Source organism: Talpa europaea (assembly GCF_964194135.1).
Source record: "Talpa europaea genome assembly, chromosome: 8".
NCBI classification, from domain to species: domain Eukaryota; kingdom Metazoa; phylum Chordata; class Mammalia; order Eulipotyphla; family Talpidae; genus Talpa; species Talpa europaea.
In genome coordinates, this window is record NC_140075.1 from 32,763,604 (window position 1) to 32,787,654 (window position 24,051).

At 52.7% G+C, this 24,051-nt stretch overlaps 2 protein-coding genes across 4 annotated transcripts in view; both read right to left on the reverse strand.

The window, feature by feature from the left end:
• Positions 1–16,577, reverse strand: part of PLA2G4F (phospholipase A2 group IVF) — a gene marked incomplete at both ends in the record, with an annotated part of 60,515 nt that extends 43,938 nt beyond the window's left edge. The window contains 20 exons of the mRNA XM_084240136.1: positions 4,370–4,578; positions 4,871–5,057; positions 5,861–6,027; positions 6,271–6,465; positions 8,015–8,122; positions 8,221–8,358; positions 8,577–8,691; positions 9,358–9,580; positions 9,835–9,971; positions 10,416–10,551; positions 10,765–10,802; positions 11,015–11,128; positions 11,256–11,425; positions 12,631–12,697; positions 13,176–13,218; positions 13,463–13,503; positions 13,878–14,006; positions 14,113–14,249; positions 14,745–14,817; positions 16,467–16,577. Of these exons, the coding sequence (XP_084096262.1) occupies positions 4,370–4,578; positions 4,871–5,057; positions 5,861–6,027; positions 6,271–6,465; positions 8,015–8,122; positions 8,221–8,358; positions 8,577–8,691; positions 9,358–9,580; positions 9,835–9,971; positions 10,416–10,551; positions 10,765–10,802; positions 11,015–11,128; positions 11,256–11,425; positions 12,631–12,697; positions 13,176–13,218; positions 13,463–13,503; positions 13,878–14,006; positions 14,113–14,249; positions 14,745–14,817; positions 16,467–16,577 (2,538 nt within the window). The remainder of the gene's footprint in view (positions 1–4,369; positions 4,579–4,870; positions 5,058–5,860; positions 6,028–6,270; positions 6,466–8,014; positions 8,123–8,220; positions 8,359–8,576; positions 8,692–9,357; positions 9,581–9,834; positions 9,972–10,415; positions 10,552–10,764; positions 10,803–11,014; positions 11,129–11,255; positions 11,426–12,630; positions 12,698–13,175; positions 13,219–13,462; positions 13,504–13,877; positions 14,007–14,112; positions 14,250–14,744; positions 14,818–16,466) is intronic.
• A 4,784-nt stretch (positions 16,578–21,361) lies between these two features.
• The window catches only part of VPS39 (VPS39 subunit of HOPS complex), a gene marked incomplete at both ends in the record, with an annotated part of 36,226 nt that continues 33,536 nt past the window's right edge, over positions 21,362–24,051 (reverse strand). For all 3 annotated transcript variants that reach the window (XM_084240827.1, XM_084240826.1, XM_084240825.1), the window contains 4 exons: positions 21,362–21,437; positions 22,539–22,630; positions 22,893–23,027; positions 23,181–23,330. In XM_084240827.1, the coding sequence (XP_084096953.1) occupies positions 21,362–21,437; positions 22,539–22,630; positions 22,893–23,027; positions 23,181–23,330 (453 nt within the window). The remainder of the gene's footprint in view (positions 21,438–22,538; positions 22,631–22,892; positions 23,028–23,180; positions 23,331–24,051) is intronic.

Here is a 24,051-nt window from a genome sequence, read left to right on the forward strand (position 1 = left end):
TATAATATCCCCATCCTATAAGGATGGTGCCAGTGACACCACCATATGACCTATTCATCAAGATAACTTCAAAATAGAACCTGCTGACCCCCACCACTGCACAGCTCCTGTCCCTTTAAAACCTCTGGTCAGCATGAGAAGGGCAAGATGGCCTTACAAGCAATAATCCTCTCTCTCCTCAGGGCACTGGCTCATGAATCAAGCTAATTTCCTCTCACCAACTTGTCTCTGGAATATGGATGGTCAAGAGGCAAGCAGCCATCTTGGCTCTGGTAACAGGGGGAGAATAGTAGTCTTGTAGGACTGAGACCTTAAACTGTCTTTTTTTTCTGCGGAAGACTGTTGTGAATGCCTACAGATGTGACTGAGGAAGCTCAGGGGCCTAATTTTTTTTTTTTTAAAGCTTTTTTTTTTTTTTTAATAGAGGCATGCTTTATTTATTTGTTTGCTGGTTTGTTTGTTTGTTTTGTTTATACATGCACTGGGTACAGTCAGAAGCGCGGGAGGGTGAGAGAATTCACCAGAGCCAGAGCAGGGAGCAGAGCAGGCAGAAGGACCGAAGTACACTGCTGAGGGAAGCAGCGGGCGGCAGGAGAGGTCTGCGCGCCATGTGGGACCCTCCTCCTGTGGCCTGGGAGCAGCCGGGGATCGAACCGGCGCCGCAGAGGCCGCGGAGCAGCTTCGCAACCCAGCGCTCAACCGCTGTGCCACCGGGGAGGCCCAGGGGCCTAATTTTTGAGCCAGCCTCTCCCCTTCAACCAAAACAGTAGTCCCGGAGCTGCTGTGTGATTTAACTCCATGGGGCAAATTCACCATAGTCCACACGAATGACACCCTCTGAACTTGTGCAGTGCCCAGTCTGCAACCGCACATGGCGGCCTACTTGGCCACCTTCCCTCCCTTGTTTGATGAGGGTCTCTGACAGGGTGAGGCATGATGCTACCCAGCTTCAGAAGGAACCAGTTGTGCTCTGCTGGCCAAATATTTCCAATATGATCCAGCAATTCCACTCCTAGGTATTTACCCAAAGGACACAGAAACATCAATTCCAAAGAGCACCTGCACCCCTATGTTTATAGCAGCACTGTTTACAATAGCTAAGCTTTGGAAACAACCCAAATGCCCAAAAATAGATGACTGGATCAAGAAGATGTGGTACGTATATACCATGGAATATTACTCAGCAATCAAAAAAGATAAACACATGCCGTTTGCAGCAACATGGATGGCGCTGGAAGGGATCATGCTCAGCGAAATAAGCCAGAAAGAAAAAGAAAAATACCGGATGGTCTCACTCATAGCAGGAATCTAGAAAACCTAAATAAGGGACCAGGAAAAAAGAATAAGTATAAGAAAGAAAAAATCAAAATCAATAAATAACTATGAACCAGAGACACACTATGGGGGTGGGGGTGGCGGGGAAAGGAGGAGTTGGTGTAAAAATAAGGGGGTGCAATTGTATGGGGAATATAAAAATAAAATTAAAAAAATATATTTCCAACCCAATCATCTTCAAGAACTTCAGACTTAATTGCAGACATCTGGGCAAGAGTTGGGAATGAGTTGCAGTGAATTAGAAATAGACTCAAGTCCTTCAACTAAGGGCAGGAGTCAAACTGGCCCGCTCATCTTTGATCCTCAATTTGTCACTCTGGCTGGTTCCCAGATTCACTTCTGGTGATGTTTCTCCATTTCTTGACTTTCATCACATTTGCACCTATTGCCCAATGTCTTGGCTAAAGCACGTAATGTCCTGCTGCTCCCTGCTCTCCCTTTGTCTCATTATGTCTTCCCCAACCTAATCTGAGCCAAAGTGGCATTTCCAAAACCTCTGTGGAAATGAAAGTAACTACCAACCCTGTTAGTCCACATACCTGCTTCCTTCACAAAACCTGCCCACCCAGGAAAGTAAATTCTCCCATACCCCTGGGGGTGGTACTCACAGTGAGGCAGACCCAGCTGTATGCAACTTTCCACACGTGATTTTTCTTAGGAGAGTATCTGTGGGTTTCGTCAATTTTTTCAAAAATCCAAATGGGTTAAGAACTGTTGCAGTACAATGTTGCACACCTTTTCATGGTTGATAATGATTCATCTCTTTAAAATATAGGATCCCATTCATTTATTTGTCAAATATTTACTGAGCATCTACTAAGTGCCAGCCCCTTTGCTAAGCACTGGGGGGTACAGTACTGAAAAAAATAACCTCTGATCTCGGGGGCTTACTTTTCAGAGCTCACAGACTGCCTGAGGTTGGATGAGACATTAGTTTGAAGAGTCTAAGTTTTGAATCTTCAGGTTTTGAATTTTGCAGTTCCAAGAACTCTATGGGGTTCTGTTACAAATCCTGTGAAGTCCTACTAAAGAAGTTGTTGATGACAGTACATAGCAGTGGCAATGACAATGGGCATAGGGGGAGCTCGGGGATCAGGCAGGTCGGGAGGGGGAGACCTATGATGGGCCACAATAGTGAGAAGGCAGGAGAGAACCAGTCACACCCCCACCCCCACCAATGCCAGTGGAAAACACTGGCCCTTTTGAGGCCTGGTTCCTTCAGCCTTCACAGTTCATGTCCTGCAGGAAGGCTCAGGGCCCCAGGCCAGGCCAGGCTGGGATCTGCCCAACTTCCTCCCAGCTGGGAGCCAGAACTAGGGTTTTCTTTTGAGTCAGGATAGGTGAGTCTTCCTGCAAGTGTCCCTGATTGAAAGAATTGTTACGTTGCTCCTGGAGAGGATGGGGTGTGTGTGTGTGTGTATGTGTGTGCACACATGCACACACATGCAAAATGTGCACTCCTGGCCAAGGGTGCAGTAGGAGCAAGTATTCAAGTGAGTATGGCGGCCTGGCCACCAAAGGGACCAGGAAGCTCAGCATTGGGGTGGGATGGGGTGAGGGGAATGTGGCTGCAGAGGCCAGCGGCTAGAGGGAGAGGGCCTGGCAAGCCCCACACCAAGCCTGGTCAGAGAGGATCTCCTCTCCACAGACCTAAAATCCGCCTGTTCCAGAGAAGTTCTTAGACAGCTGGAGGGTCCCAGGTGGGTCCGGAGCAATGAGAAACAGAGACAAGCAAATCATGCGGATTATCAAATGCATCTGTGAGTCAGGAACCCCTGTCCCGGAGCCCCTGCCAGGCTCCCCTGTCACTGCCCATCCCTGGGACAGACAGATGCTCACCAGCTGGGTCTCACCAAGGACATACACACGCACAGGTGCACACCCATCTGCCCCGATAAATGGATACACTCTTTAGACACATCCATTTTGCTTCTGGGATGGCACTACACGTGAGGTGGCAACAGTATATGTGGCAAAAGCACGTGGTTAAAAAGTCAAAGATGGGCCTACCCAGAGACAAGTGCACGCCCACCAGCTGGCCCGCAGCCAGGATGGGCCCTCAGCCCTGAGCATTCGGAGGCTGCGCAGAGAGGGTGGGGAGGGGTGAGGAGGGCCCAGGAGGCCAGAAGGCAAAGGAGAGTTAGCAGGCAGGACAATGGGGTTAGTGACCCAGATGGGCAACCTACAAGGCTCCCCTTTATTTTTTTATTATTTTTTTTAAAAAACTTGGTCATTCTCTTTTTTTTTAAAGATTTATTTATTTATTTATACAAGCACTGGGTACAGTCAGAAGCACGGGAGGGTGAGAGAACCCACCAGAGCCAGAGCAGGGAGCAGAACAGGCAGATTGACGAAGTACACTGCTGAGGGGAGCAGTGGGCGCGGCAGGGGAGGTCAGCGCGCCATGTGGGACCCCCGCCCAGTGACAGGGGATCAAACTGGTGCTGCAGAGGCTGTGGGCAGCTTCGCAACCCAGCGCTCAACTGCTGTGCCACCGGGGAGGCCCACCCCTTTATTTTTGATGGCACTCAGCACTGCATCTAGGAGCTGTGGGTGAGGGGGTTGGCCGTTTCAGGGGAGTGTGATTGGATGGGCACATTTCTGCTTTTGGTCTTGGGTTATGGAGGGTGACCTGCCCCTCAGTTTTCACAGCTCTGTTTTAGAAGGAGTCTGAAGACCAGGTGCCCTGACGCCCATCCATGTTGGGGGAGCAGGTGCCCTGTGGCTAGACTGCTGCCTGACAGCCTCTGCATACACCAATGTGAAGCGAGCGCCATTCCCTTTGGCTCACTCCCCAAGAGCCCCTGGAGAGATGTGTGTTTTCTCCCACAGACATGAGAAGGGCCCTCCCCAAGTCCAAGCTACAATTCTGCAGGGCTTTCCCAGGCTTGGGGGACCTCAAGGCAGGTTCTGGAGAGATGGGAAGCAGAAGCCCCAGCCCAGAGACCACCTCCCCTCCCTTTACCAAACTTGGGCTGGAGCTCCTTGGCCCCCCTCCATCATAGTCAGATGGCAGACTGGGTCAGCCCCCAGCCCTGGCGCCCGCCTGCCGCCGGTCCAGAGCCAGCTGGAGGGCCTGCCTCACAGTCTCCGCATTGTTCAGAACGTTGTACCGACTCAGGGCCACCAGCCGATCAAATGCCTTGGGTTCATAGGTGAAGCTTGTCGTGCTGTAGGGGGTGTCTGGTCCATTGATGACAAAGTCCCCAAAGGCCTTCTCCTCAGCGGTTTGCCGCTCCACACCTGGGGGTAGGAAGTGGAAGAGAGCTCAGGCCGGGACATCTGGAATTGATGTGGACTGGCTGTTCCAGCAACCTCCCTTGCCCCAGGACATCTGCTGCTCCTGCGTGGCCCTGCTCGGGCTCTGCTCTTAGCTCTCTCACGCGGAAGGAACTGGGCCACTGTGAATGCTGAGGTCCAGAAAGCAGAAGACAGCAGTGACCAATTCAGGCCACGCGGGAGGTATGCTTTGATCTAACATCCAGGAGTCCACTCTCGGAACGCACCCCTTCGCCACCCCAGGACTTAACCTCACCGGGGGCCAGGTGTGTGCGGAAGGAAAGGTTGACAAGCGGGAAATGCAGCACGATGGGTGAGCGCGGGTCCTCGGCCTTGGCAAACAGATAGCATTCCCGGGGCTCCTTCAAGTCCTCAGGGCGCACCTCAATCTTGGGGAAGGGGATACCTCGATCCAGGCAGTACTTCTCCGTCATCTGTAAGACCTGGGTGGGGAGGCAAGCTTCTGAGCCTGCTGCCTCCCTGCTGGACGCACATGGGCCCAGGCTTCACGGCCAGCTCTGCCGTGAACAACTTCAAGCTGACACCTTTCTGAGCCAGTCTCCGCACTTAGAACATGAAAACGAGAAGGACTTTCAGCTGGGGTTGTTGGCAGCTTAATAATAATCACCTTCGCAGCAGAGGCCATTCCTCCCTGTGACTTCCCACAGCTTCCTTCTCTGACCCCTTCCGCTCCCTCTAGGGGGAGGCTTTCAGCCTCCCAAAGTTGAGAGAATGATTGCTTGAAGGTCGCGCTGGAAGAGGCTTTATCTATCTCCTCAGGTGGAGGAGGCCAGAGTGCTAAGGGCTGACCAAGCAGACCACAGAACCTGTCCACCACCCCCATCCCCTGCACAGGTTTGAGGGAGCTGCTGTGAGAGGCTCCCTGGGGGGACCCTGAAGCTCTGCTGTTACCATAGTCCCCAGGGGTAGCAGGCCCAGGCCCGGACCGGAGCGGGGAGCACGACCAGGAGCAGGCAGGGTCCAGAGCAGGGGTCTTCTCTTGACCAGGAAAGAAGATTCCCGAGGACCCGCTTTGGCTCCTCCCGATTCCCCCCACACACACATAATCCCTGCAATCCTCCTCCCCCATGAGGGGCCTGTGCTGCTGATAGCTCACAAGGCACCCTGCTGGCAGATGTGAACCCAGGCCTTCCATGAAGGGCCTCCCCTGACACCCAGCCAGGCCGCCTCAGCAGAGCCTTTCCAGCCCCCTCTGTCCACTCACCTCAGGGACTCCCACCCTTACCTCAAAAGGGGTATTCAGGGAGTAGTCAAAGGACAGAATGAGGTCCACTTTTCTCTGTGGCCGCAGGCTCAGCGGAAATGGAGAATTGATGGCAAAACCACCATCCACCAGGCAGAGGCTCTCCAGCATGGGCGTGAGTCGGTTGGGGCAGGCATCCGGGTGTGCTTCTGAACACAGACAACTGCTTGCTCTTGGCAGCAGCCCTCCTCTCTTGGAATTGGGAATACACTCCCCTGGAAAGCTCTCTCCTGCACCCCCTCTATCTGACACCACAGGGTTTCCCAGCCAAGCCCCCACCTGCCTTCCAGCACTGTCCTCCCCCACCAGCCCCAGGGCAGGAGGAATTCACATCCCAGTCCCAGTCCAAAGGAGGCACAGGCGATGGGGGACCCACCCAGAGCAGCACCCACCTTTCCAGGCCACGAACTCCCTGCTAGTCACATAGTCCTTGTGCAGGCAGAGGCCCCGGGTGAAGTTAAAATTCTCCGCATAAGTAAAGCGGGAGGTGAATAGGTCAAGCACAGCCTGGGAGAAGGGGCCCTGAGGGGTGAAGAGCCTGGTTTGCAGCCTGGAGGGGTCATGCAGTCGGAGCTTCTCGCAGCTGTCTAATGGGGTGGGACAGTGAGCTATCATCAGAAGTGGCGCCCCTCTGTTTGGCCCCTCCATCTCCTCCCCCCACATTCTCCTCCACCAACCTGCCTCCCAGGCCTCCGAACTCAAATGATTTATTCCTAAACTCAAATGATTTATTCTTTTATGTGCCCCATGTTTCAAAAGGTGTTTATGAAATTACATTCATTAAATAATTCATTTTTTTCCCATCTTTTGAAAATAAGGTTGTATCCACAATTTCCAATCAGAATTTCATACATCAGAGCAACTATATGACCCAGATTCCACTCCTAGGAATCTACCCAAAGGACACAAAACACTAATTCGAAAGGAAACCTGCACTCCTAAGTTTGTTGTAGCACTGTTCACAATAGCTGAGATATGGAAACAACCTAAATGCCCAAAAGCAGATGACTGGATCAAGAAGATGTGGTCCATATACACCGTGGAATATTACTCAGCAATCAAAAAAGATAAACTCATGCCATTCGCAGCAATGTGGATGGAACACTGAGAAGGAATTATGCTCAGTGAAATAAGCCAGAGGGGAAAAAAATATATCATATGGTTTCACTTATAGGAGGGATACAGGGGAACAAAACAAGGGACAAGAAAAATAAAGACAAAATTAGCAGTAAACTATAAATCAGAGACATTCAGCAAGGGAGGTGGAGGGAGAGAGATTAAAATAGGGGAGGGACAAGCACAGGAGACTATGGTGACAGTTCACAGGTGACTTGGTGGTGGGAATTTTATGGGATTACACCTGAGAGGAGAAATAAGACATTGTACAAAGATGAACAATGATGTTTTTTATATATATATATATATATATATATATATATATATACACACATACATACATATACGTGTGTGTATATATATATATAGAGAGAGTGTGTGTGTGTGTGTGTGTGTGTGTGTGTGTGTATAGAGAGAGGGAGACAGACAGAGAGAGAGAGAGAGGAAGCAAGAGCCATTAAAAAGAATTTCATCCATTAAGCACCTACTGAGTGGTTACAACCCCTGGCGCTGTGCTCCCAGCCTACTTAGGGGAGAGTCTCACAAAGAGACAATGAATCCTAACACACTGAGCAAAAAATGGAGGGTGGGATCTCGGGGTAAGACCATCAGACAGCCTGGAGGGATGGGGCAGGACACAGAATACTGACAAAATGGTGTCAGGACTAAATTTTAAGAGCTGAGCAAAGTTATCCAGGGAAGAAAGGTGGAAATGTATGCAGCAGCAGGGAGCTCAGTGGCCACTGAAGGAGCAGATTGAAGGGGAGCCTTGGGGGTGTGCACAGGGAATCAACCTATCACCCAGTAGTCACCTCACAACTCCCATGAGATCTGCTGATGTGGGTGTTCCCCCAGCCCCCGTCTCACACCCCCAGCAGACCTCCGCGCATCTAGAGGCCCTAACTATAAGTTAGACTATCCCTGAACTCAGTGGGACACCCAGGGCTCTCACGCCTCTTGCAGGGTTCTACTGTTAGAAAGAGGTGTGTACACGAGGGGTGGGAGGGGTGTGGTTTCTACCTGTGATGTTTACACTGCCTCTGTACCAGTCTAGGAAACCCAGACCCGAACCACCCATCTTCAGGAAGATCTCGTCCAGGCTGGCGGCAAAGGCGCTGCCCCACATACCTGCGAAGAAAAGCAAGCAAGCCCTTCCCACTCTGCCATCCCATATCAGGACCTGGCCCCACGCCTGCCCTGTGCCCAGCCCTCCAGCCTAGACTCACCCTGAAGGTAGCAGATCCGGGGCTCAGGCCGACTCTGCAGCAGTCGCCCCATGAAGAACTCTGAACCAAAGAGCTTGGTGGGAATGTAGGCCCCGTACTTGGGGAAGCCCACCTCATGGGGGGTGAACTCACACCACTCTGGGGGTACAGAATGAAGGGAGAGTCATCGGGTGTGTCCCACTAGGATCCCAGGCTTCACCCTGGTCCTTTCTCCTGAGCAAAATTTGGCCTTGTCAGGAGCAAGAGGCAGCAAGACCTCTGTGCTCTGGGCTGCTCGCGTGCCTGCTAGCCGGGCCTCTTACACCCTCCTACCAGCCATCACCTCCACCTGATTCCTAGGTCCCCACACCAGGCACCTGCAAAGTCTTCCCCGCTGATATTGATGTGGACGTTAACGCTGGTGTAGATGGGGTAGGGGTTCTGGCCCTGGCTGACCGCCTCCTGCTGGTCGGACAGCTTGGCAGGGTTTTCCTGGACAGAAAAGAAGGGAAGTCACTTGGCCTCATACAAGTTCCCTTTGCCCACTCCTGTGTTGAGCTTTGGCACCCTGTGGGGCATGGCTTTGGTGGGCCAAGGCCAGTGCTTTAGAGACACTGTCTGAGGGACAGACTTCAGGCTGGAGAAGCCAGAAACGGTGCAGGTGATGGTCGCACACCAGGGGACCAGGGCCCCAGCTGAGAACCTCAGCTCTGAATCTTCTCACCTCCCAGCACATGCTGGGCCTGCAGATCTGGAGCAGCCACCGGTGGGGGTGAGTCATGGCTGCTTGACTAATGGAGGAGGGGGGTCCCGCCTCAGCACAGGCTGCAACGTTTGGGACACTTCCAAAACACACCTGTGCTGGGGTTCATCCCCAGGGTTACCAAAATCAGTGTCTCAGGCCTCAGAGTCTTTGAAAAGCTGTGCTGTTGATTCTAATCCACAGACAGAACTGAGAACTGCAGCCCAACCACTTCTACCCCAGGGGTTAGGAGCAAAGAAAGATGATTGGTGCAGGCCCACTCAGGGATCTCACCCTTGCACCCAGGGAGTGTAGACCTGAGGGGTAGTTTGCAAACCTTAGACCTTAGCCCAGGCCTAAGTCAGGACTAAATGCTGGTAGGGTCGGGGCCCAAAGGAGCCATGTTTATTAAATACCTCCTGGTACAGGAAATATTCAATGAAAAGACCCCAGAGGTCGATGAGGGAAACACTGTGGCCGTTGCTTTTCCGGGCCACCAGTTCCTGGTCGTAGTATTGCAGCCGCTCCTTGGACAGCGCCCCCTTCTTACTGCTGCAGACCCAAGCCTGAGCGCGCTCAATAGGACCCTGCAAGGCTACCTGGGACCAGGCCGGGTCCTTGTAGAGTGTGGAGATGCACCTGAGCATGGAAGGAGAGCCTGTGAGTCAGGAGCAGGGGGGCAGAGCCAGTGGAGGGAGGGATGCAGGAGTCTGAGAAACTCTCCTCCCTCTCATTGCACCCACTGAACTGTATCACCCACTCAGGGGTCCCAGCATGCCCCCGCAGTCCCTGGAGGCAGGACCCAGCCCCTTCCCATCAGCTCTCCTTGCCATATCCCTGCCCCCTAATATCCATGCCATATCCCTTCATTTACCCTGCCCTGCCTTGCTTACCATGTGGACCCAGAGACCCCGCTCAGGTAGGACACAGCGTCCAGGAAGCCGAGCTCCTGCAACCCTGCCAGGCTGCCGTAGAGGGAAGACATGGCGCGGGTCCCACCTCCTGACCCCAGGACGGCGACCACAGGCACCTGGGCACAAGAATCATCACTCTAACAACCACCACCACCAACACGTGTCAGGCCTTCATCCAAGAGCCTTCCATGTAATCTCTCTGGTGAGAGGCCTCACCACAGACCAGTCCTGACGGTACCTTGATCTTGAAGGCCCAGCCTCTAGGTGAGAAAAACAAATGTCTATTGTTTGAGCCTCCTGTCTGCAGCTGCACTCTGTTCTGGCAACCCAAGCTGACTACCACATGCACCGCGGCCAGGGCAGTAAGTTCAGCCCTCTTCACACACGGGACCCTGACTCCTGACCGCGTTTACCATCAGCTCAGGGAAACATCGGGCTGCCCCTTCCTCCTCTGCTTCGTGCTTCTAACAACGCCTCCTGTACTCTTGGGCTCGCTGTCCTCTCTAGGGAAGGGGCTGGATTTGGCCAGTGGCTCAGGAGCCAGCCGTGCCATTCCATACCTGGCTGCTGTCAGGCGCCTGGCTCAATCCCAGCACATGCTGAAGGGCCTTGGACACAACATGCTTCCTCTTGTCTAGAAACTCCCATTCCCCATCACTGAGGTCAAAGCCAAGTCGCAGGTCAAGGTTCTTCGAGCTGTCAAAGGTTGGGGAGAGGGACACTGGGGTCAGGGCCTTGGATGAAATCCAGTTTTCACAGGGCTATACTTTGTTGAACCCCTTAGAAGCAGCCACAAGGAACCAGAACCCTACAGGTAAAGACACACTCCCTTCATGTGGAGCAGAGTAAGCAGGGGGCGCCCTACTTCCAGCTCAGTGCAAGGGTCTTCCTCCTGAAGTCCTGCCTCACCTCATTTCTGCCTTCATGTTCAGAGTCACCTCCTGGCCCTGAAAAAGACGAAAGCCCAGCCCCGAGCACGCTGACCAGGACTGGCCCACTGGCTGTCCCTGCCTCTCTGGTAACTCTGACCCAGACGCAGACACCAAGCCTGAGCCTGGGACCAGCCTGATCCTAACTCCCATTCAGGCCCCTCCTCCAGAACATTCTTGGTGGCCACCAAGCAGGCAGGGGCCTCTAGCGCACCCAGACAGAGCCTCACCTTCCCCAGGGTCATGATGCGCTGCTGCTCCTGGCCCAGGGGCAGAGAGGAAAGCAGAACGCCCCCCTCTCCCAGCTTGTCTGTCTGGGCCTCCAGTTCAGCGCTCGGGCCACTCTGTGGAAAAGAATACACCCAGGAACCCTTCAGAGTGGAGGGAGACCTCGCTCCAGGGTGGCCCCCTGATGCTCTCCAGGCCCGCCTGACTTACCATCAGGCCATGCCCTGCCCTGGGCTCACTCACCTGGAGGACCTTGAGCTGCTCCCGCAGCTCCACATCTAGCCTGGGGCGGAGCACTGGATTCACGTGGAAACAAAAGGTGGGCAGGAGGCCGGCCTCCTTGGGAGGCTGCAGGGACAAGACCTGTGGCTTCTCGTAGGCCCCAGGCACTGCCAGTCGAATGTGCCTAGAGCCTGGGAGCAGAGGGACCCAGTGAGTGCCCAAGGGTCAATGAGAACAGGGGAGGGAGGGTGTGACTCCACCTCTCCCTTCTCTTCTCCTTGGCAACGCCAGCCAGGGAGCAACCCACATGGCACAGCAGACCTGTCCTGTCTCACCTGCTGCTCCCCTCAGCAGTGTGTTTCAGTCCATCTGCCTGTTCTGTTCCCCACTCTGTCTCTGGTGAATCTCTCACCCGCCCCCCCTCACACCTCTGGCTTGTACCCCAGTTTTGAATGCATAAATCTTTTTTAAAAAGAGAAATTTAGACAGATCGATATATACCGGTCATCGCGAGGAATGACAGCACCTGAGGCGGAGAGCAGGTGGGGACCCTGGAGGGCCCCATGCCCAGGCTGGGTCCTGCCCAACCACTTCCTGGCAGTGTGATCTTAAGCAAATGTCTTTAAGCCTCAGCCTCATAAATTAAGAGAGAATAATGATTATATCTACCAACATTTTATGAAGATCAAAACATGTAAAGCGCTTAGCGCAATGCCTGACTCATGGTGACTTCTCGATGTTATCTGGGTGGGGCTCCTCCCAGTGGCTCGGATGCTCAGTGCCCCAATCCAGACCTGCTCCTGAGTGGTGGCCCTGGGGGGCAGGCAGGCTGCATTGGTGGCCCCCGTCCTTCATCCTGGAATTCTTGCTCTGCCGCATCATTTCATCTCCTGCCAGTAAGAGCCTGGCTATCTGCCCAGCCCTCCAACTTTAGGGTGGGCCTAGTGGCTTGTTTTGGCAACAAAATGTTTGTTCCTCTGAGTGGCCACAGGCTTAAACCTTTTCATGCTCCTTTGGACTTGTCCCTTTGTGCCTCCAGCGATGCTTTAAGAACATGCCCTGGCTGGTTTGCTGGTCACAGAAGGTGAATGGGGGCACATGGGGCAGGGCCAGGTCATTCCCAGCAAGCCCTGTCTAGATCGGCCAAGCTTCAGCTAATTGTGAACGAAATAAAGGCTACCATGGAGATTCTGTACTGGACTCATACAACTTCTATGTGTGAATATGTCCAGGGACAGGAAATTCACTACGTGCAGAGGCAATCTCTTCCATCCTTGGTCAGCTTGGAGCGGTGAAGCATTTAAGAACTTTCTGCCCCAGACCCACCTTCTTGCAGTCGGCACCCTTCCTACCCCCAGGAGAGAAGGCAAGACCCCAGACAACCACCCAGACTCACCATACTCTCGATGTGAGGCTGTCCTATCGCCCCCGAGGGTACCCTGGATTTTCAGACAGGGCTGAGCCTGAGGAGAGCAGAGGTCAGTGGGAGCCTGGAAGGCCACAGGTCCCAGCACAGGGCTCCACCCAGGAGCGAGGGAGAGGGTGAGGGAGGGATGCCTGGGGCAGGTCCAGGTATCAATCTTCCCAGGGCCTGTGCCTTCCAGACAGCGTCTTCTGTGGCAGCAACCCCCTCCCAGGACTCAGAGGCAGTGGCCCCTGGTGGAGAGGGGGAGAAGGCGAGGGACCCAACTAATGGTCCTTCAGCAATCGCAGCAGCCAGCCAGGGTCCCAAGTGAGTACTGTGCCGACACAGGCTGGAAGGCGGGCTTCAGGCATGTCCACTGAGGCAGACATGAGGCAGTTTTGGGCCCCTCATCCGTGGAGATGCCACCCTGAGGGGTTACGTGTTCTTAAGAGGCAAGTGGGCACGACAGGCTAAATCATAGACTCCTCACTGCCCTCCCAACCCTGAGCTCCCCCAAGTTCCCCTTCCTTACTCACCACCAGGACCCCGTTGGTGATGACGTCACATGCAGGCACTTGACTGCAAAGGATGAGAGGCTCATGGGACATCTGGTCCCCCTGAGGTGGCTATTAGTACAATAATGTGACCCAAGTATCTGGAAATGCCTGAGGATCATGGCAGGGTTTGGGGCGGGTAATGGTGTCAGCCAAGATGAGAACCTCCCCTCTCAGGAGAGGCTGTTGCAGGGCCTGGTCACTGATAGCTGCCTGGGGATGGTCAGCGTCAAAGTAAATGGGAAGGCATAAGCTCCACCTGGACTCACCTCTTCTCCAGAAGAAACTCCACCTGCAGCTCTTGTGAATCCTACACAGAGGGAGCAGGGAGCACTAGCTTTTAAAGCTCAAAAGCCTTGGTGATCACCCTTAACCCCCCACCCCTGCTCAGCTCCAGGGACTAGAAGAGGAATCTGTTGTGGCTTCTTGAGGGCACAGGAGGGGACGCAGCATCTCTGTGAGGAGCTACAGCCATTCAAAACACTGTTCTAGATTTAGCAGATTTAGCAGAGACTGAGACAGACAGTGCTGTGCCCTCAAGCAGCCCACATACTGGTTTCACAGGAAAGTATTAGAGGGAGAGCTTTAGAGGAGCGAATGTCTTGGAGTCCCCTCCTCAGTGCCCCACGCTGGGCCCCCTCTCCTGGGGGGCAGTTCACTATTGGCACAGCTGAGGCGGCTCACCTGCTGGTTGAGCAGAAAGGTGTGTCTGTGGGGTTGACCTGGTTTGAGGCCCCTCAGGTCAAACTGCAGCCGAGAGAGCTGGTCGTTGCTCAGAACGTCCTTATCATAGAGGGTGAGCTCCAGAACATTCTGGGAACAGAGCAGGCAGGAGGTGGGAACCTGAGGCAGGATGGGAAGGCAGGCACCCTGGAGGAGCCCTCTCCCTTCAGAGCCCGGGCCCCTGGCTGGCCCTCACCTTCACAGCATCATGAATCCGGTAACAGAAGGTCTCGTTCCACTCGGGGTCACTGCAGTTGGCCACCGTCCTTGTCTTGGTGGGGCTGGGGGACGCCGTGGGCAGCCACAGTTGCACATAGCAATCAGCTTTGGACACTGGGTGGGATGGGGTGGTGTCCTCAGCCTCTAACTCTTATTGCTGAAAAGGCTGGAGGCAACTGGGGTGGCAGGGGAGGAGCAGGGGGGAGCACACTGCCCGCGTGCCAGGGTGGCCTGGGGAGGGTGGTTGTCCTGACTCCATCCTCCCTAGTAGGTAAAACGCCAGCTAGTTGAGAAGACCACATGGCAGTGCAGCCATTGAGTCATGCCCAGAAACTTCCTATTTTCGGTAACAAAGCCCTCCCAGTGCAGCACGGCCATGGAAAGCTCCGTTGACTGCTGGCAACTGCAGGCCTTATGAGTTCACCCAGGCTGGTGCTGCTCCACCTCCTAGACTCAGGAGTCCTCAGTGGGCACACCCCTCCCCTGCAGGGGCCTGTCTCTGGACTCCTTCCAACACATTCTAAATAGACACACACTCACTCCTCAAGCCCAGCCCTGCTGGGCTCTGGAAAGGGAAGAGGAGAAAGGGTGAAAATGGGGGCCACTCACACAGGTCTGTGTCCTGGATATTTTTGGCCTTCAGCACCTTCACCTGGAGGTCATAGTATGGGTGGGTTTCCCGCTGAAACAACAAACCTCAGGGAACTCAGTTCCCGGAAGCCAGGGGTGTCCTCCCCGCCGTGGCGCCCAGCTCAGGTTTGCCGCATCCCACCACAGAGCAGCCGGCTGGCCCAGGGGTCACTCTGGTCGGTGTGTCAGGCACCTCGGAGGCCTCCACAGGGCCCAGGTGTGGGAGCTCAGCATGTTGATGAGCCTGGACCCTGGAATCAGCCTGAGCTCAAATCTAAGCCCCACCGTGGACTAGCCGAAAGGACTTGGGCAAGTTACTTGACTTCCCTGGGCTTCCATTTGGCCCTCTCTAGGATGGGGGTTATGATAATCTCATAGGGCTGTGGTGAGTTTTAAGCGAGAAGTTAATATTAAGTGCAGGGTCTAGGTGCTTAACATATGGAGCACCACAACCTTGCTACATGTGGCTTGAGACCAGTGGAGTAAAGTGCTTAAGGAGATTAAATATTAAGAGAAAGCTATGCTCTGCCCCACCTACCAGCTTCCTGACACAGGCTTCATTGACAAACTGCTGATGAGACAGCAGGCAGGTGAGGAGAAACTGAGAAGCAGCCAGCTCATCCTAGGCTCACGTGTCACTGAGGACACACCAACTTGAACTCAAGTGATAACAGCAGACTGCAGCCTTCTGGGAGCTAGGCCTTCAAAAAACCCAGCCTCCTTCTCCTTCCCCTTGGTCTCTGCAGCCAGCAGCCTGGCTAGGGTCTTCTGGACAAAACGCAGCCAACGAGAAATGTCACATGAACTCACTCTCCATTTCTAACTGGAGAGTTATTTTCAAGAGCCAAGGTCTTGTTAAAAAGAAAAATGACAGGGCCTCCCCGGTGGCGCAGCGGTTGAGCGCTGGGTTGCGAAGCTGCCTGCAGCCTCTGCAACGCCGGTTCGATCCCCAGCTGCTCCCCGGCCACCGAAGGAGGGTCCCGCATGGTGCACAGACCTCTCCTGTTGCCCCCGCTGCTCCCCTTAGCAGTGTACTTCGGTCCTTCTGCCTGCTCTGCTCCCCGCTCTGGCTCTGGTGAATTCTCTCACCCTCCCGAACTTCTGACTGTACCCAGTGCTTGTATAAATAAAAAAAAAATTAAATCTTTTTTAAAAAAAGAAAAGAATATGGCAGGTGCAGAATGGCAGTGCTCGTGCTAAGCCCACTAAGAGTCTAACGGTGGTTTCAAGTTCCCTTCAGTTTCAACCTCCCCCAGAAATGTCGTCCTAATTGGTCAGTACGGAGTTGTTCGGTTAGCGCCAATCATTCCCCAACGGAAAACAAGGTAACTGGCCATAAAACCTTTCTCCACTGCCCACAGGTATGTACTAAAGCCTGAAATGACTTCCTCTTCCCTTATCTTGCTCTTTCTACCTATAAAACCTTTTCATTTTGTAGTTTTGCATAGCACCTTTCTGCTTGCGAGATTGAATGGTGTTTGATTCACAAATGGCTTAATAAAGCCAATTAGATCTTGAAAATGAACTCGCTTGGATTTTAGCTCTGGAACACTCAAATTCAACCTTCACCAGTTTGTCTGAAGCAAATTAGTTCCCCCTAAATCCAAGGCCAATCTGGGGGCTGGTCTCAGTCTTCACAGGAGGCTGTGCCCCCACAACTCCTCCAGCCCCCAAGTTCCCAGGGAAGATCAGGTACTTTACCCGCCATCGCCCGCACTCAGGTCTCCTCTTCTCTCTCTTCCGCAGCAGCACTGCCCCCAGGAGGGGCAGTCCCTTGCCAGCCAGCCACCTCGGCCAGAGCACCCAGAGCATGACCCAGCGGCCCAGTTCCCAGCAGGAAACCCTGCCTTCTTCCCAGAGCCACTCTGCTCTCCTCTGTCTACACTGGCTGCTAGCTCAGGTCCGACAGGTATCGCTGGAGTGCAGAGGGTGGGGCTGGCAGCTCTGTGGACTCAGGGCCAGGTGGCCCGAAGCTGGAGGTGGGGTTTGACTTGCTCCAGGAAGCAACTGCAACCCAATTTTCACAGGCAGGAGACACTTCAGTCCACAGCCGAGAGGATAAGAAACTGGTACTCACATTCCTGAACCCAGCCCCCTGGTGATCACTGGGCTGCTTGCAAAAAAGACACCTGAGGGGCCTCCCTGGTGGCGCAAGGGGTTAAGCACTGCACTACAAACTCATCTGCAGCCTCTGCAGCATGAGTTCAATCCCTGGCCAGCGAGGGAGCTACCCACATGGCACAGCAGACCTCTCCTGTCTCACCCGCTGCTCCCCTCAGCAGTGTATTTCAGTCAGTCTGCCTGTTCTGTACCCCACTCTGGTGAATCCTCTCACCACTTGCATCTCTGGCCTGTACCCCAGCTCTTGTATGCATAAATAAATAAATCTTAAAAAAAAAAAAAAGACACCTGCGCTGCACTCACCATTGGTTTGATTAGTGGGTGTAGATAGAACACACGTGTTTGTTATTCCAACAAGCCTTGCAGTGCTGACGCAGCTGGCCTGGGGGACAGCTGCCAGGAAGTGCTGTATCAGGAGCCGGTCTCCTCCAGCTCTCAGAAAGACCTAAAACCAACTGACTTTCACGGTCCACCTTCTCCAGAGCTCTCAAACAGAAGCATGGAACTCTCCAGGTCAGCGTTTCACCTGGACTCAAAGATGTTTCCAATCCTTCATTTGTTCTTGTAGGGTCAGGAATGGACACAGTGCAGGTTTTCTAATCCAGCAGACCAGGTGAAGGAGTCAGAGTCCTTAGTAGCTTTTTGCAGGTCTTTTTATTTAGATTATCAGGTACAAGGCAGGCAGGGGGGCTGGGGGCTGCCAGCCTCCCAGCCCCCAGCAGGTCTTCACTCTGGGCTCTCCGGCCTTCTCTCAGCTTCTGCTTCTCTTGCTTCTCTCTCGGCTTCTCTTTTAGCTTCTACTGGCGTCCCATGACGCCACCCTTAATAAGCACAGTCTTAGCCCAGGTGAATCCCATCTACCTATGCCCACACCCTACTCCAGGTGCCCGCCATCAGGCATGCATTCAGGACCGCAAGGGTCCATCATCTATCCTGATGGCGGGAGGGCAGAAAAGCCTGACATTTTTCCTTACCCTACAGTTCTCCAAACAGTGTCTTCCCTTTGCCAGTTTCTAGAACTAAAGGTAAAGATGGCCTATCCATATTCTGAGGAAATTCACAGCCCCATGTGGCTTCTGCACACACCCTCTACCTGGGCCACTGGAAATCTCTCAGTGGCCCAAGCACAGAGATAGGGGTGCGCGCAGGTACAATTGAGAAGTGCAGGTAAAAAGCAGGGCCTGTCCTTAAGCTACTAGAGATCAAGGCTTCAGGGAGTCCTCGCTTGACCATCACAAACCCTAGACTGCAGAGATATGGGATGTCTCCTTTTCTGTGGACACACCATCTGCGTGGCTGAGACAGCCAGTCTCCACTAGAAAAAAGGAGCTCTGAGGTGGTGAGCTATTGGGAGATACATCTCTTTTCCTCAAACAGACCCAGTCAACTCTCCGCTCCTCCCCAAGGGCTGAGTTGGAGATGGAAAAACAACTTCCCCATGGTGGAGGAGCAGGGGTGCTTGTGTGCAGTGATGGTAGAAAAACTATGGTGACCGCACCTTAGGGAGAAAGCCTGTACTATAAAAAAATACACAAGGATATTAAAAAAGAAAAGAAACGTCCCCTAAAGAGGTGATTCAACTTTCAAATAAAGACTGTGGGCAAGTTCAGACCAGACATTCCCAGAACAAGGGGAAGGTGTGTTTCTGCTGAATTTGGAGTGTAAAGCCAAGCCCTGTGCTGAGGTCTCAGAAATGCCAGAGTCCAACTCCCTGGGTGATCTGTATTCAAGACCCTGCTAGAGGCCCCAGGATCCACACCAGAGAGCCTGAAGGAGGGGTACAGGACTAGTTGGGAGCAGGAGGCAGGCCTGTAGCTCAGTGTTCCCGGCTGACTCGAGTGCTCTCTAGGCTGTACCACATCCTTCCCTGAAGGTCACGTCTCAATGAAGTTCCAGATGTTTCTCATCCTCAGAAAAAACTCAGGATGGCCAAAGACAGCTCAAGAGAGGAACACAGGGACCTAACTGCCTTTTTTGGAGCTGGCAACGTGGACCAACACCTCCGCTTCTCAAACATCTTTGGGCCCCTCAATCCCAACAATTCCATACCTTTCAAATGACTCCCCAACCTCCTTCCACCTGCCCCCGCCCCACCCCGCCCAGTCATTATGAACTGCAGGAAGAGGCATGAGGGCCTAATATGTGAAGTGAAGGGGAAACAATATGCATTAGCTAGAGCAGCAATGTGTGCCACAGAGCTCGTGACGCTGGGCATGTTCAACAACTGTGCTGCCCTCCACATTGTGCCCAGGAGGTGCCCAGTCTACTTACACCAGCCACCAGCCGTGCTGGCCAGCACAGGTCAAAATATACGGACCACAGCATCGTGCTGCTTTTCTTAGTATCTAATCCGTTTATCCCAATTCTTATTTAAATTACTGTTCTCTCACTATTTCATCAAATTCTACAAGGGGAAAAAAAGAGACTCAAATTGACTTGGATTCTTACTTTGTGATGTTTATTAGAGAAATCTCCATTCATCCTCGATACAGCTTTTCATCTCCCGCCTTCGCCACACCGCTGCGGAGGGCAAAGAGCATCTAGGGAAGGAGTGCTGGAAAACCGGGTTATGCATGTATTCCAGTTTCACGTCATGTCGTTATGCATTCCAGATATGCATTCCAGAAAGCACACATTCTTTATTGCTTCAAACCTATGTGCTGCACAGGGAGCAGGAGTGGAACACACAAACACAGTACGCCAGGAAGGCAGGGCTCGTGTGTGGGGACAGGTTCTGCTGCGCAGCTGAGGGTCGGCCTGAGGAGTCTACTGCTGTCCGAGGAAGCTCGGTCCCAGCCTGTGCTAACAGGGCCAAGCATAGCACTGCTTCTTGGGGGCGGCCGGTGAGGCTCTGGTGAAGTGCTGGTTGGCCTCCCAAACCTGAGCAGAGCACCCCCTCTGTGTGAAGGATGCTGATGGCACTTAGTCTATCCCTTTAGATGCCCCCCATGTGCCCAAGAGGGGCCCAGTCTACTTACACCAGCAAGTCACTCTACAAGACAGGCCCCCACATAGCACAGTCTGCAATTTAAAGAGGTCCACGGCATGTCAAGGACAGGCCACTAAAACAGCGTCACACCCTGTCAGTCACCCAAACTCACTACTGTTACAGACACCAGGGCAACAAGGTTGTGAGTCTGCAAAACCCCAGGGAGGACAGTGTGCAGGGCTGCTCTGCCTGTGTGCTCTCAGTCTGTATAGAAGATACTCTCCCAATGCCTCTTGGGGATCCTGTGGGAAGCAGGGTGCATGTGTATGTGTGTCCCTGCGCACACATGCACACACATACACACACACTCTGAACACATCTGGCAGTGGGTTATTTCATTCACCCATGGGCCACAGTTTCTCCTGTCTCCGACCTGCCCCCTAAGCAGCTCGCAAGCACGCCTGATATGTCCTTGTCAGCTTCTGATTTGTAGCAGAGATCTGCCTCCCTACAATATCCCATCACAAATCCCCCAGCCTCCACCAAACAAAGCTGGACAGTGACAGCCAGGCCACGCTGTAAGTTAGCGCCAAGTACTGGCTGGAGGAGAAAGGCACTCAGAGCGCCGAGCACTCCACTTACAGACTAACCCAAGTTGCCACGGGCAGCTGGAGGGCGAAGCAGGAGTAGGATGTCTGCCTATGAGGTCAGATGCCCAGTTTGGTGCGTCTGTCCTTACAGCTCCCCTCACACTCAGCCCCGGGGGAGACCAAGAGCGCCACTCTCCTGGGCTTCTAGGTGTAGCAAGGAGGACCTATTTACAACATACCAGATAATCAATTATCACTGCAGTCGTAGAAACTGAGACTTCCTCTTGCTTCTCATTTTACCTGTTATACATTAATTATTCCCCATGTCAGGGAAGTGGGAGAGAAAGCCAGGGTAGAGCAGTAAAGAGAGAAAGAAAATAAATAGTAAGAAAAGAAAAAAAGACTAAAGAACAGATCAGCGGGAAGACCACTGCGGAGACACAGGGCCCAGCTGCTGTGGAGAAATCACTGTGGTCACCAAGAGGACAAGCTGTTTGGCCTTTACAACTAGTGGAGCTCGAGGGAGGCGCTATTCACAGAACTCCAGTCAGCTCTGAGGAGGACTCCCTGTGAAATCCCTCGTGGATCCTGACAGAAAACTCTCAATAAACAACCCTGGGGTTACATATAGTTGAGAGTTTCCTTATTCCGGTACGCAAAGGCAAGATGATGGCTTTCCCCACCTCCTCCTGTCCAAGCAGGTATTAAATTCTCTGGAATTGCCTGCAGCATAATGGCATATAAAGTATAACTAATCTCTTTTTCTATGAAAAAGCTGACGATGCCAGACCACGAGTCTGTGAATTCAGAGATACTCCAGGGCACAAGGGAGCCAGTAGTGTTCATGTGGGGAGACACCTGGTAGTGGCAGCAGCTCCCAATTCCTAAGGCGGGGTGCTTCATCCCTTCTCTGGGATCACCGAGCTGTCCATCTGCTGAATCCTTGGCATGCTGGCTCAGGTATCAGCCGGGTTTACCTCTTTGGAACAGAAGTAGTGCACGACCACTCCGTTGGGGTATCTTGCAAATGCACTGTAGGGAGGAAAGTGACTGGGGACGACTGTCGCCTCTAAAAGACAACTTCTCCAGTACCTGGAAAAGGTACTTACCTTGGAGCCATGCCAGAAGCAGCCCACGCTAACCCCAAGAACAGCCTGCTCCCAGCGTCTCTGGATTTATGTAGCCATCATCTCTGTCACATTACCCACAGAGGATGAACTCCACAGTTTGAGGGCATGGAGATATTTATTATGGCATCCAGGTGAAACACATGGACCGATGGGGCAGGACATAGCCTGGCTCAGCACTGGCTTACTGACAGCTGACAATGCTCATCAGAATGTTTCAAGTTCATTCTAATGAAGGACAGTGAATTAGATCTTTCTAAAGGTAAGGATCCCTCTAGGCACACAAGAAACAGTACAAGTCACTTGTCTTTAAAGGCAAAGGGAGGGCCTCCCTGGTGGAACAGGGTTTAAAGACAGTGCTATCAACCTATCGCCAGCCACTGCAGCACAAGTTCAATTCCCAGCTGGCCAGGAAGCTACCCACACAGGGCAGCAAACCTCTCCTACCTCGCCCACTGCTCCCCTCAGCAGTGTATTGCAGTAGATCTGCCTGTTCTGCTCCCCACTCTCTCTGGTGAATCCTCTCACCCCCTGCACCTCTGGTTTACACCCTAGTTCCTGTATTCATAAATAAATCCTTAAAAAAATAAAGGCAAAGGGACTGACTAGAAAATATGCCTAAATAGTACAATGCTGGCTCAGAATTTCATTCAAGTCACGAGGCCATTGATTGAAAGGTCTTTTTCTTCCTTCAGAGGCTTATCCTAAAAAGATAAGGACTTGGTCGCCGTATACAATTCTTACAAACCCACTATCTACATCACAAATTTTACCTTCCACAGGGGAAGGGCTTTATGGGAAAGAAGTCAACAGTCCTATGCCATATATTTCAGGTCTTTAAATTCTCGAAGCCACCCCTAGTAGATAGCATGGAATGCCCCCTGAGGGTCAAGAACTAAGAATGGCCAGTCAATAGGTTGCTTTCCTCTTTGGTTGAGGGGGAAGAATTCACCTTGAGTGAGACCCACATCAGAGCTGATGCTGCACAGCTACCGAAGAGGCTCACCTGTTTCCAATCTTCTTCTTGCACACCATGCACACCTTCTCCTCCGTGATGATGCACTTCACCTGCTGGTGTAAAATCCGTTCTTCCTGGACCTGGAAGAGCAGTGAGATTGGAGAAGTCCTATGGTTGGTAGAAGCAGAAGGCAGAGGCAGCACAGGCTCAGATTCCAGATTCCTCTAATTGAAACACTTGTAACTAAATGTCAAATTGGTGACCAGACCAGCTTGACCTAGAGTTAAAAGAATACAAGGCTCTGCCTTTGTCTAAAGGGACTACGTGGTAATGGCCTCAGACTAAGAAATGCTATCCCCCCACCGTGCGCCCACCCTCACCCCGAGTCTGGAAGGCTCATACCCGCAGGAACTCCGCATGGAGAAGGTTCTTGAGTATTTGATTGAACCGTTTCTTTTGTGCATTTTCTTCCAAAACCTTCTCCAGAAAGATGCGTATTTCATTAATCTGAGTGTTTGCTGGCAGAAGGTTGATGGCCTAAGGACAAGAACAGAGATGGACCAGCATGAGGGGGGACAAGAATGAGGAAACGACCGAAGCCAGAGTTCTCAGATCCTGGTCTCTTTCTCAGTCCCCTCTTTTCATTTGATGCTCCCCCCAGGGCTCTCTATCTCCCAGAGAGCTCCTGACCTTGGTCGTGTCCAGTTTGCTGTGGTGCAGCTCGAGGACCTGCAGGGCGGCCTGGAGGTTGGCTTGTGGCTCCAGCAGTTCTAGCTTGATTGGCCCCAGGCAGTGAACGCTGGGGGGCGACAGGTACATCCGCAGCAGGGACAGATATACCTGTCACACAAGTATAAGCCACACGCATCAGGCTGGCAAAAGCCCTCCCAGGACCCCCCAGCAAGACACGCCTAAAGACAAGAGGTGCTCTTCTAATTACTACCGTCGTGGAGCATTTAAAACTCCTCTTTTTTTCACCTTTTTGAAAAAATTAAGGCGTTTCCCTTGAGAGAAAAAAACCAAATGTGTCTACAGCCACACCACCCTGAATGTGCCTGATCTCAGAAGCTAAGCAGGGTAAGGCCTGGTTAGTATTTGGATAGGAGAAAACAAATAAATGTGTGGTATTTGCTTAGCATTATACTGCTGACAAAATGCCAACACTGTAAAATGACTCAAAAGATCACTTATTTCCTTTGGCTTTGGAGGCTGTGACCCTGTCACATTCTGGCAGATGAGGATTAACCCAAGAGATGGCTCATTTCCTACTAGTAGTAGAATCACAAGATTTCTCACCTGAGCACTCAACATTTTGGGTTGGGTAACTAACTCTTTGCTGGAGCTGTCCTGTGCCCTGTTTAGCAGCAACTCAGCCCCTACCTTCTAAATTCCAGCAGTACCCCCACCCTCAGTGATGACAAAAATGTCCACACACATTGACCAATCCATGTGGACTCTAGACAGAACACATAGGTGCACCTCATCAGAACCATCAGGTGTTCCTCCTCAACAGGCCGACCACAAAATTTATCATACAAGGGAGGACTCTTTTGAGAGTATA